The 12,987-nt window shown below is 39.2% G+C and overlaps 1 protein-coding gene across 1 annotated transcript in view; it reads right to left on the bottom strand.

The window, feature by feature from the left end:
- SPAG1 (sperm associated antigen 1) overlaps window positions 1-12,987 on the bottom strand; it is a 46,897-nt gene that overhangs the window by 22,288 nt on the left and 11,622 nt on the right. Inside the window, exons 8-10 of the mRNA XM_082499599.1 lie at window positions 8,524-8,654; window positions 7,730-7,836; window positions 4,842-5,004 (exon numbers count right to left, since the gene is read on the bottom strand). Coding sequence (XP_082355725.1) covers window positions 4,842-5,004; window positions 7,730-7,836; window positions 8,524-8,654 — 401 coding nt within the window. The remainder of the gene's footprint in view (window positions 1-4,841; window positions 5,005-7,729; window positions 7,837-8,523; window positions 8,655-12,987) is intronic.

Raw genomic sequence — 12,987 nt, 5'->3', positions numbered from 1 at the left:
CAGACTTCTCAAATAAGCAGTCAGAGATCAGTTAGGAACAGTCTTTGTTCATAAAGAAATAAAAAAGATATACTGGTCAACATTTATACTGACACTGTAATTGAGGGGTTTTCTTAACTTCAGGTAGACGCTACAAATACAATTCTAAATTTAATTTTCAATGCTGTTTCTTTTAACATGATCTAAATTCTCATATTGCTAGCTTGCAATAGAGACTAAAAGCCACAGTAGGTTGGGGCCCATTGTGTTAGACATACAAATTAATTACAAATGACAGCTCCTTCTTCAAAGAGTTTACAATTCTAAAAGTCAAAAAAAGCAAGTGAACAAGCACACTGGAAAGAGGATCAAGAAATACATAATAACTATTATATTGGATAACAAGGTGGCCAAATGTCCTCATACAAGACATCATCAGTAAGGCTTCTAACCATAAGGGGAACAGACACAGTCAATTATTCAAGGCTACAATGGCAAATAAACTTCCTATTACAGTCAAATTCTAGTCACAGAGATTACTACTCTGTGAAAAGCCATGAAAAATTAACACATATGTTGAAGAATTATCTGTAACATCAAATAAATGTTTCATTATTCCACATGGAATAATTTATGAAATAGTAAAAATGTAAAGACAAAGAATCCAGTTTTATTTGAAGATGTCCATTTCATAAAACATGTTTAGAAAAATCAACAAAAGAAATTCAAAAAGTGTTATCAACCCCTATTTGTTTTAGAAACCTGTAAATCAGTCATTATGATGACAGCTCCATCTATTTAAGGGCAGAAAGCCCATTGTTTCAGAGAAATCACGATACATGTTCAAGACCAGTTAAGAACACAATACATAATTCATCAAGGATGCAGAGAGAGTTTTCGTATCTATTCAGCTCCTAACAACATTCTGAAAAAAGGACCATCTAGTGAAAGAAAAGAAAGTCACAAGATAGTGGACTGATACAAGGAGATGCTCTTCAGTCTAAGAATAGTTCCAAATCACTGTACTGTCATGTTCAACGACACAGACCTTAATTTGGTCCTATCAAGTAAAAAATAGACTGGGGGGTGGAAAAAAAATCACAAAATAATTCTCTGTAGCCAACTGCTGTGGCATCAAGTAAACTTATTACTACCTAGGTAGTGAAACTAGAAGTCAAATGAAGGATTTAGCACAAAGGAAAAAGAGGCTCTGATACTTCAGCATCAAGTGTCAGTGTACCAAACCAGTAATCTCAAGGTGTACAAAACAGGAGGACATGTACAAAAATTAAAAAATACATATCTTGAATTGGGAAAAAGGTCTCATCCAGAAGAATATTCTCTTCACCTCTAAAGTGTAATAAATAAACCACGCACAAAGAAAACACTCTCTACACAACTTTTCCTACAGTCAACTTACAATACATAGCTTTGTCTGTTAAGAGGTTTCTTCTATGTGCTCAAAGTACATCTTTTCAAGAGATCTGTTGCTAACTTTGTAACAGGTTGAGAAATAATGATTTAAAGCTAACTTAGACTTTATTTGTTTAAATGCACTTTGCTTTTTACAAATAAATATTTACTAAACTTTGGAACTGGTTACTACAATATTTTTTTAATTATTGTAATAGATCAAGTAAATACCACATAATTCAGCAAATTTTTATTAATTAAAAGGAGCTATTTGAAATATATTTATTTTATTTATCTTTAAACCATACTTATCACTTGATACTATAACTTCTATAAAAATGTCAAAGTATCAGGTGCTTTGTCAAGTACATACATTATTTTTAGTTTTACAGTGCTTGAATGCTATTTTTTACAGTCTCTAGGACACAAGCAATTTTCCATTTCTATTGTATAAAAAGGATTTTATTTACTTTTGCTTTCAGATACATAGAAGATGAACAGACACTACAGTCTTTATTTAGACTGTTTTGTTCAAAGATGAGAAATCATAGAATCATAGAATCAGTGAGGTTGGAAGGGACCTTTAAGATCATCAAGTCCAACCATTAACCTACCCTGATAAAAACACCACCACTCCTAAACCATGTCCCTAAGCACCTCGTCTACCCTTTTCTTAAACACCTCCAGAGATGGTGAATCCACCACCTCTCTGGGCAGCCTATTCCAATGTTTAATAACCCTTTCAGTGAAAAAATGCTTCCTAATATCCAATCTAAACCTGCCCTGACATAACTTGAACCCATTTCCTCTTGTCCTATCACTTGTAACCAGGGAGAAGAGGTCAGCTCCCATCTCTCTAAAACCTCCTTTCAGGTAGTTGTAGAGGGTGATAAGGTCTCCCCTCAGCCTCCTCTTCTCCAGGCTAAACAACCCCAGATCCCTCAGTCGTTCCTCATAAGGTTTGTCCTCCAGACCCTTCACCAGCTTTGTAGCCCTTCTCTGGACACGCTCCAACACCTCAATGTCCTTCTTGTAGTGAGGGGCCCAAAACTGAACACAGTACTCGAGGTGAGGCCTCACCAGTGCCGAGTACAGGGGGATGATTACTTCCCTAGTCCAGCTCACCACACTATTCCTGATGCAGGCCAGGATGGTGTTGGCCTTCTTGGCTGCCTGGGCACACTGCTGGCTCATGCTCAGCCAGCTGTCCACCAACACCCCCAGGTCCTTTTCTGCCAGGCAGCTTTCGAGCCACTCCGCCCCCAGTCTGTAGCACTGCATGGGGTTGTTGTGACCCAAGTGCAGGACCCGACACTTGGCCTTGTTGAACCTCATACCATTGGCCTCAGCCCATCTGTCCAGCCTGTCCAGATCCCTCTGCAGAGCCAATCTACCCTCAAGCAGATCAACACGCCCCCCTAGTTTAGTGTCGTCTGCGAACTTACTGAGGGTGCATTCGATCCCCTCATCCAGATCATTGATAAAGATATTAAAGAGAACAGGCCCCAGCACCGATCCCTGGGAGACACCACTCGTGACTGGACACCAACTGGATTTAACTCCATTTACCACCACTCTCTGGACACGGCCATCCAGCCAGTTTTTTACCCAGCGAAGAGTATACCTGTCCAGGCCATGAGCAGCCAGTTTCTCCAGGAGAATGCTATGGGAAACGGTGTCAAAAGCCTTGCAAAAATCCAGGTAGATAACATCCACAGCTTTTCCCTCGTCCACCAAGTGGGTCACCTTGTCATAGAAGGAGATCAGGTTTGACAGGCATGACCTGCCTTTCACAAACCCATGCTGACTGGGCCTGATCACCCTGTTCTCTTGCATGTGCCGTGTGATGGCACTGAGGATGATCTGCTCCATGACCTTCCCAGGCACCGATGTCAGACTGACTGGCCTCATCTTTCAGAGCTAAAGAAAACAAAGTATTTTGTTGTTTTTCTTCCAATCTCTAAATTATAAGTTTAGTAGGAATGCATAACACTCGCCAACTAGCACGTGAAATAAATGTAACTACATGACTGGACTGCAGGGACTATGTTACTAGATGTATAGAGAAGACGTATAAGACAGTCTACTTATTGCTGTTAGGTTTACAGAACATATCAGATTTATTCAGTAACTGAACTGATTTCATATTTGTTTCCAGTTGTACTTTAAAACACAGATTAATCTATGAAGATGCTTGCCTCCTAAGTCTCAAAAATACTTACGTATATCACATGAACACGTGACATAGACGTCAGTTGACAATCTTCCCTATGTTTAAAAGCCTAACCTTTCATCAACGGAATGGGAGTTTTCCTACAGACCTAGAAGGCACTTAGTCATCTGAATGCTTTCAATGGAAAGCAACTCCAAATTAACTAATATTTAAGGCTATTTAAGGTCCTTTCTTCCCATGTTTTAGCCAAGAAAGACTTAGTGGATACCTACTGATTTTGAAAAACCTATTTTCCCTAAATTTGTGTGCAAATAACGCATTCTTAAATCACACATATACAGTCTAATATTCACAGTTAAGTTGGAAAACCCACAGACTGATTTAATTTCAAGATAAAGAGCTATGTAGGCCACGGAAAACACAAAAGCTACAGTTTTCATGCCACATTACCTTAAAGAACCAACACAAAGGAGAAAGGGTGGAAAGCAACCCAGTGATGTTACTCTGTTGCAGGTAGGAACCCAGACATGCAGCTGAATTTAAAAGCAACCTGCCAGTGCAAGCCTCAGTAGCCCCTGCTGCCTCACTTCCTCCTACAAGTCACGTATTCCGATTATGCCAGTAGTTTCATCTCAGCAGTCTTGCAGTTAGTCACACACTAATCCAGGAACGGGAGCTGCACTTCAACTGCTTGTAAACTACATACAGTACAAGACTTACATGTTTACTTCTAATATATACTTTTGGAGCACTCAGATGAACTCTTACATTAAAAAACAACAACAAAAGATTGATAGCTTTCAAAACAAACAACCAAAAAAAAAATCAAATTACATGCCACTTGATCATTTTTACACCCTTTGATCTAATCAAAGGGGGAAAAAAGCAGAAGAAAAATGTGACGGTGGGAAAGCAGAAGAGCTGTGCAAGAGAAAGAGCTAAGGAACACAAAATGTTCTCTAATACCAGAAGAAATTCCCAACTGGATCCATATCAAAGGATAGGTACAAAATTACACAGGAAAGTAGGTGATTTATAGCAACATTTTCCATCTCTGTTGTACCCTTAATAGAAATAATTCCAATTATGTGTAATGAAACTGGATTCTAGATTTCACGCTCAGATCAACTTTAAGTAGTGAATGTAATTTTAGTCTTCAAACAGGCAAAATTCTTTTCAAGCAAATATAAATTAATTGTGTGAATAAACATTGCAATATCAAAGGCAACAATTTTTTCCTCTGGTAAAAATTAAATAGGAAATGACATGACATTACTTTTATCTCCACTGCTTCTTTCACATTCTTCTGTATTTTCCCCTCTTTCTTCATCACCTTCTGAATCCTCTATGTCTTGAATAAGTATTCGTTTTCCTTTGCCTTGAGTCTCAGATACAGGCTTTAAACTTTTCAGTTTCTTTTCAATCTCTAGCAGATTTTTCTGTAATAGAGGAAAAACAATAGCAGAAGCCTTTTTTTTATAGGTATATAAATTGTAATTTACATACAGAAAATACATTCTGTTAAATAATCTACATCAGATGCTGAAGAATTATTGAGATAAATGTTACCAATATGAAAACAGAAAATAAATGTGACTTTTCCCAACAGTCAGTATCAAAACACTCAATTTTTCTCTCTTAGAACCTCAGAAGATATCACCCAAATAAATAAGTACTTTTCTTGAATGAACTGCTTAAGCAAAAAAAAGTTAAATTAAAAGGGAAAAAGGTAGATTGTACTACTGTGATACCTGGCATGGTCTACTCAGAAGAGAAACGTGGAAATCAGGCTCCTTCCAGAATCTCTGAAGAGCCTAAAATCAGTTTATCAAAATTTATGCTATGGAGAATTTGGTGTCTGATGGAGGTGTGTAACTGATAGAACTAGAACCAAAACTTGAACTACTAGAACTTGTACTTGCCATACAAGTATCTAAAGGGTGGATTGAAGGAGGATAGAGACAGACTCTTTTCAATGGTTCCTAGTGACAGGATGAGGGGCAATGGGCACAAGTTGGAACATAGGAAGATCTGTTCAAATACATGGAAAAACTTCTTTACGGTGAGGGTGACAAAGCACTGGAACACGCTGCCCAGAGAGGTTGTGGAGTCCCCTTCTCTGGAGATTTTCAAGACCCGCCTGGATGCAGTCCTGAGTAATGTGCTCTAGGCAATCCTGCTTTGGCAGGGGAGTTGGACTAGATGATCTCTAGAGGTCCCTTCCAACTCTGAAGATTCCATGATTCCGTGAAAAGAGACAACAATTTCTTAGCAGTGTAGTAGAAGGACATTGTTGAATAATGAAAAGGTTTGCTCCTCTTGTAAGAACTCCAAATTAGATGATCAAACAGCCTCTCATTCCATAAACATTTTTTGATTACTCAAAAAAAATACTCCAACTGCACCTTATACTTTCAGAGCAGAGTAAGACACACCCAACATTATGCACTACTCTGAATTTATATCAATGCTGTTCAAGGAAGTGCCATTTCAGTACTCACTTCCTCAAAAAAAAGCTAAATCAAGGACAGGAACAAGCAAAGATGCATATAGACAAAGTACCTTGAAGAATTCCAATTACTGACAAGCAGTTTACCTTTATTTTAGTGACTCTGCACATAAATATTCACTCTGCGTATGTACCATATATTCATATTTAGCTCAAGAGGGTTTTGAGGATCCTCCAAGCAAAGAGCAACTCAACAAAATGCCCTGCCAAGCACTCTGTCATCTCTAGACGTCTCAGCCAAGGCATAATAGCTGGCACAGATAAGGACAAAGTACAGACATCTGCTTTCAGCTACAGTGGCATTGCTCAGCAAAGCTACTAATGCATTTGGATCTCTGGAAGACTGTACTCAAAATAAGTTAAGTATCTTATGTCTGGTACTGTAAGAAGTCTCAGCACAGCACATTTGATAATCTTTTCACAAAGATTGTTGTAGAGTTTGTCAACACAGACTCACAAGCTATTTAGCGGTTCAGTCTTGTAAACCAACAAAAAACCCAAAAGCTCTTTCAGAACTCAAATCTAGAGAGACAGGTGTTTAAAAAGAAGGGGGCGGGGGGGAGGCAGGTTAATTCCTTCGTCAGTGTGAAACTCAGGAACTATTCTGGACAGGAATTTAGCTCCAGGAACACCCTAAAAGGGATGAATGCTGTATGTGGTGAATTTGACATAACAGGCTTGGACTTTTCTCACTGGTGCAAGCAGTGGCAATGATCAAATAAGTCCACAGAAAGAAGCAGCAAGCAGCAAGTTACTAGCAGCTCAAAATGTGCCTACAATAAGAGCTGAACAGAATTCAGGTGATGAGGCAATTGCACAGCATCCAAAAGTGACACATAGAAAATATGGGAGGGTAGCAGTATGACGGACTGCTAATTAACAGGAAAAGAGCACTTTAGCATCAGAACTACCTAGTACTGAAGATTGTCAGGACGTGTAGAATCCAAATGCAAGGAATGGGTTCTAACCCACAAAACACCCCTAAGAAGATACCAGTGAGGTGACACGGACCAATCCTCTCCTAAACAGCTGAAGTTAAGAGATGTACAAGGACCACACGCTGACCTTGAGTTTACAAAGAAAGCATCCAGCTTTCTTAGATCCAAAATTGGCTAAGAAGGGTATAGATTCATCAGAAGGTATGAAAGGTTTTTCATTCTGGCCTGGAGGTGAGAAATGAGGATTTATAACATCACGGTGAAATAAGGACAGAACTCAGGTCCTCTCCTTTTGGGTCACTACAACTATAAAAGCTTGCCATCTCTTTTGAATTTTTCTTGTGAATTATGTATCAAACTTAAATACACCTATCCCAATGGCTCTTTTTGAGAAAAATTTCCAAATAACTTAGAACAGCTAAGACACTAATACTGTAAGCATGTTTAGCAGCAAACTTCTAGGCACCAAAATTATGTTAATAGAGAAGATGAGTGCCTACATGTTCTCACAATTAAGTAGTGAAAAGAAGATCTTGTCACATTCAAGTACCTAAGTTCCACCACAGGCACCTATGTGGTCTTGCAAAACTGATCGGTACAGTAGACCGAGTGTGTCCTTAAAACTTGTATTCAAATCAAACAATATAAACTGTACTCACTTTATGCTGCAACTGCATACAACCTTTTTCTAATCATATTAAACTCATTTGCGTTTACCTTAGCTTTAGCATTTTCTGGTTCAACACAAAGTACTTTGTTCAGATCCTCTATAGCTGCCTGGTAATTCTGCAGCTGATTGTGTACAGTGGCACGGCGCATCAGAGCTAGAAAGGAACAAAGTGTATGGATTACCATTTATGTATTTAAAGCATGAAGCAGATAACAATACACTATTTTTTCTAGGTATATTAAGTGTAAAACAGATTTTAAAATTCTGCTTTTACTTCATAATGACTGTATTGGTAATAACTGTTCTCTTGATCAGTTCCAAAGATCCAATTTCACATGACACCTTTTGAGATAGCAATCATGAATTGTGAAGCATCTTTTTGTATTTTGCCAATTTTGCCCCTCCTCCCATGCAAATATAGTTAGCTACATTCAAGCCCTTGCCTCCAGAAAGGATTAAATGAGCAACTTTCATTGTTTTCATGTCACTTTTAAGGTAATTAAATATTTCATTGTGGGCATTATGGAAATAATGCTCTGCACAAGTACAAGAGGGCTCATAGTCATCATACAAAATCCAAGAATTAGCCCCATGCTACTGCATAAGAACACCCATTATGGATTACCATTATTATTACTAATTACCATTATGGACTCATAAAACTTCCCTGACCCTGAAAATACTGTTAAAATTACTTTGGGGAGCTACTCTGCTTCCTTCTTTATACTTGCACTTGATCTAAAGCTCACTGAAGTCAACTAACAACATAAATGGATATGTACCATTTTATTTGCTAGAAATAAAATAATACATAGAAGGGCAAGTTTATGCTCTACTTTACCTTTTATGTTGCCAGGTTCCATATCTAGTACCTTCTCACAATCCTGCAAAGCACTGTCCCAGTCCTGAAGTTTGATTTCTGCTTGAGCTTTGTTATTATATGCAGCTGCAGTGGGTATTACTGATATACTCCTGAGAAAAGAGAGTATTGATCATCTAGGCTTATAGTTAGAAAACCTGAATGTAGAAACACTTCACTATTGAAAGCTGAAAACAGTATTATAACAATATTAATACTGATATTCTAACCACAATAGTGGTTAGAAATTCATTCCTACAAGAGCAGAGGCAACCACCCACCAACTAGATTTACCATCTTCAGAGGTCTGTTGCTTGCCAGGGTTTAGATCCGAGATGTTGCAGACAAGATGCCATAGCTCACCTGTCTCTTAAACTATTAATTCTTGCTGCCATCCACGTAGACTCAAATGAAACTGACAAATGACACCTTTGAGAATATCAAGAATAATTGCAGAGCTCTGGAGGCTATGATGAAGAACACAGGGGGCCACATGGGCTTCTTGATCTTATTTGTAAAAGGGAAAGACTCAGGTAGCAGTGGTTGAATCGTCCAGGTCAATGTCTGGCTGTGTGGCTGGTATTGTAGGCAGGGCTTTAGTTCCTATAACAACATCATCATCTCTGAGGAATAAGGACAACTGGGATGCATATGACAAAGTGGTGCAAGACAATCTTTGCCAACACTTTGGCTAACCTAGCAAGAAGGATTCTAAACTATATTCACTGGGAAGAGAGGGCAATAGGGAAGTGTCGGGGGGACAGCATACTGGAGGAGACTCTCACATTTTCTTTGTGAAAAAAACATGACTGGAGGACAATCTCAAGTGCTTGTGTACAAATGCCAAAGCATGGGAAACAAAAAAGACGACTAAAAGGTCTGTGCAGCCATGATCTCAGTGGGATAACAGAGATGTGATGGGATAATCTGTGTGGCTGAAATGCTGTGATGGAGGCATGCAGGCTCTTCAGAAAGACTAGGAAGGTAAGGAGGAGAAGATGCATTATAAGCTAAGCAGTGATTAAATGTGTGAAGGTTTGTCTTGGAACAGGCAAGAGACTGAAGAAGTACATCAAGAGAGCTGATGGGTAAGAATAAGAAGTCAGACTGAAATGGTGACATCGTGTTAAGCACCTGCTTCAGACTGCCTGATGAAGAAGAGCCAGCAGATGAAGTCTTCCTCAGGCAAGCAGAAGCAGCCTCCCAGTTACAGACAGGCTGTAGTTCCCATGGGGGACCTGAACCACCCTGGTATCTGCTGGAAGGGCAAAATGACAAGGCACAAGAAATCTATGAGATTTCTGAAGCGTATTGAAGACAACTTCATGACACAATCAACAGGGTGACAAGGGGGAATGGTCTGCTGGAATTCTTACTCACAATCAAGAACTGGTTGGAAATGCAAAAGTTGATGAAAGCTTTGGCTATAGCAACCATGAGATGGTAGAGTTTAAGATTCTGGGAGAAATGAGCAAGATGAACACTGGAATTATATCCCTGGAATTTAGAAGGCAAGATTTTGGCCTGTTCAGGAATCTGCTTGGCAGGATTACAGGGAGAATGCCCTGTAGGGCAAAGGGTGACAGGAGAGCTGGTTCATCTGCATGGACAGCTGCCTCAAAGCACAAGAATAATCCTTTCCAATATGCAGGAAGTCAAGCAAGCATAGTAGGGATGAACAGAGAACTCTTGACTGAGCTGAAACACAAAAATTAAATACACAGCAGATGGCAATAGTGATAACCTACCCAGGAGGAATACAGAGACGCTGGCTAAGTGCAAGTGATGGAATTAAGAAAGCAGAAGCTCAGCTTAAGTTGAAATTAGAAAAGGGATGTGAGGAGCAACAAGAAAAGTTGTTTTGTTTGTTTGTTTTTTAAAGGTCTATCAGCAGCAAAACAAAGATTACAGAAACTGTGGGCCCCCTGGTCAATGCAGCAGAGGACCTAGTGACAAAAGACATGGAAAAGTTTGAGGTACTCAGTGGCTTCTTTGCCTTGGTCTTCACTGATAAGGTTTGCCTTCAGGCTTCCCAGGTCCCTGAGCTTAGAGGCAGATTACGTAGGAGTGAAGCAGTATCCATGATAGAGGAAGATAAAGCTAGAAAACACTTCAGAAAATAGGATATACATGAGTTTCAAATGGTGCATTCAGGAAGTTGGCCAATGCCACTACAAGACTGCTCTATATCATCTTCGAAAAGCGGCTCCCGGTGACTGGTAAAGGCTAATGTCACACCCTTCTTCAAGAACAGCAAGGTGGAGGACCTGGCAAACTACAGGCTGGTCAGTTTAACTTCAGTTCTCAGAAGGATTATGGAGCAAGTCTTCCTGAATTCCTGTCCAGGCACATGAATGATAAGAAGCTGACTAGCAACAGCTAGCATTGATGTACCAAAGGCAAATCATGCCAAGACCAGCCTGATAGTTTGCTTTGCTGAGTGGCTCAGTAAAGGAAGGAAGAACAGAGGATGTTGCTTACCTTGACTGTAGCAAAGTATTCTTACAGCCAAATAGGTAAAACATGGACTAGATAAGTGGACAATAAAGCAGATAGAAAACGGACTGAACTGCTGGGCTCAAAGAATTGAGCCATACAAAGTCCAGCTGGTGACCAGTTACTTGTGGCCTCCCTTTGGGATCAATAGTTTTTAACATTTTTATCAGGGGAGTATAAGATGGAACAGAAGGCACCCCCAGGAAGTTCTTCAATGATACAATGCTGGGGGGAACAGTCAATAACACACTGGACAACAGAACTCCAGTCAAAGGGACCTTAACAGACCAGAGGAATGGGCTGGCAGACTTCTCAGGAAGTTCAAAAAAGGCAAGCACAAAATCCTGCGCCTGAAACAGAGTAACTCCAGCAACAGTACAGGCTGGGTGCCAACTAGCTAGAAAGCAGCTTTGCAGGATAGGACCCAAGGGCTCTGGTGGACAACAAATTGAACAGGAGTTCAGGAGTTAACAGTGTGCTCTCAAGGCAAAGAAGGTGTACCACGTGCTGGACCACATTAGCAAGAGCACAGCCAGGAGCTTGACAGAAGTTATTCTTCCCCTCCCTTCAGCACCTAGGAGACAACAGGTGAAGTACTTGTGTTCAGTCTGGGGCTCTCCTGTACACAAAAGGCACCAACAGACTGGAGCGAGTCCAGCATGTCACCAGGATATTTAAGGGGCTGGAGTACATGCAATACTTATGAAAGTCTGAGATAACTAGGTTTGTTCAGCCAGAAGTGAAGGCTCGGGGAGGTCTTGTAGCTGTTTTTAATTACTTAATGGGAAGGTATGGAGAAGATCAAGCCACTTCTTTCTCAGAAGTGTACACTGATAGCACAAAAGGCAATAGACACAAGTTGCAAAAAGAATTTCTGGTGACGTTTTAGGAAAAAAATATTTACTGTAAGGTAATCAAACACTGCAACAGGCTGCCCAGAGAGGTCATGAAATCTCCAACCTTGGAGATATTAAAAACTTAAAAAAGCCCTGAGTAACCTGATCTAACTTGGCCCTGCTTTGAGAGATGGCTTGCAGAAAACATCATTCAGAGATTTCTTCCAAGCTGAACTATTCTATGATTTTGCAGTATAACTGAAATGACTAAGCACAGTGATTTCACTAGAGGTATGCAGAAGAATAGCCAAGATGCATTTATTTTAAAACCACATCAGCATAACAGAACTGTCAGAGCACATCCTCTGCAAGTTTTGAATCTCTTCAGAAATGAGAGAGGTTTAAGGGTTTTTGTAAAACAGAAAGTACTCTCTACGTTCAGCTTAGAATAGTAGGCCTCATAACAAGACAAACAGAATGAATAACTGTACCCTAATTATTTTTATATAGAACCTTATTTTTTCCACTTTTAGCCATATACAAATAAGCCCTTCAGACTATTATCAATTCACTCCAAAATGTTTTATTTTAATATTTCTAAATGTAAGAAAATAGCAATTTTCAGACGGTATTAGAAAATTGCCCAATTAGAACAGTATGCAGTGTAAATAGCAAATATATTAGAGAAGGTGTACATTGCCCCATGGAGGTTGAATATGGAAAGACTCTTCATTATGAAGGATTCTACCCTCCCTTATTAATTAATACCTTATTTATGCCCCAAAAGCAGGTATTTTTATTTATTTTTGTATTATGGATTTTTATTTTATTTATTGTATACGAAATACAGCTAGGGATGTTTTTTATATTCATGTTCATGTATAAAAAAACACAAGAAAGATGTTAAGGCTGTAAGTCAAGAACAAATAAAGTACACATTAAATGCCTCAGTTTAAACAGTCTGTGCACTATGAATATCAATACCTTTGTGCGCATATATACATCAACAATCTCCAGGTAAATTTTCATAAGCTGTTCTACAAAACCCTGTCTCCTTCAGTGACAGTGTGAATGACGCTTCCTAAACATAAATCCATTCAATATTTATTTTATA

Source organism: Vanellus vanellus, assembly GCF_965231255.1.
Source record: "Vanellus vanellus genome assembly, chromosome: 2".
Classification (NCBI taxonomy): domain Eukaryota; kingdom Metazoa; phylum Chordata; class Aves; order Charadriiformes; family Charadriidae; genus Vanellus; species Vanellus vanellus.
The sequence above is the reverse complement of the archived record's forward strand: the minus strand, read 5'-3'. Positions and strand labels throughout refer to the sequence as shown.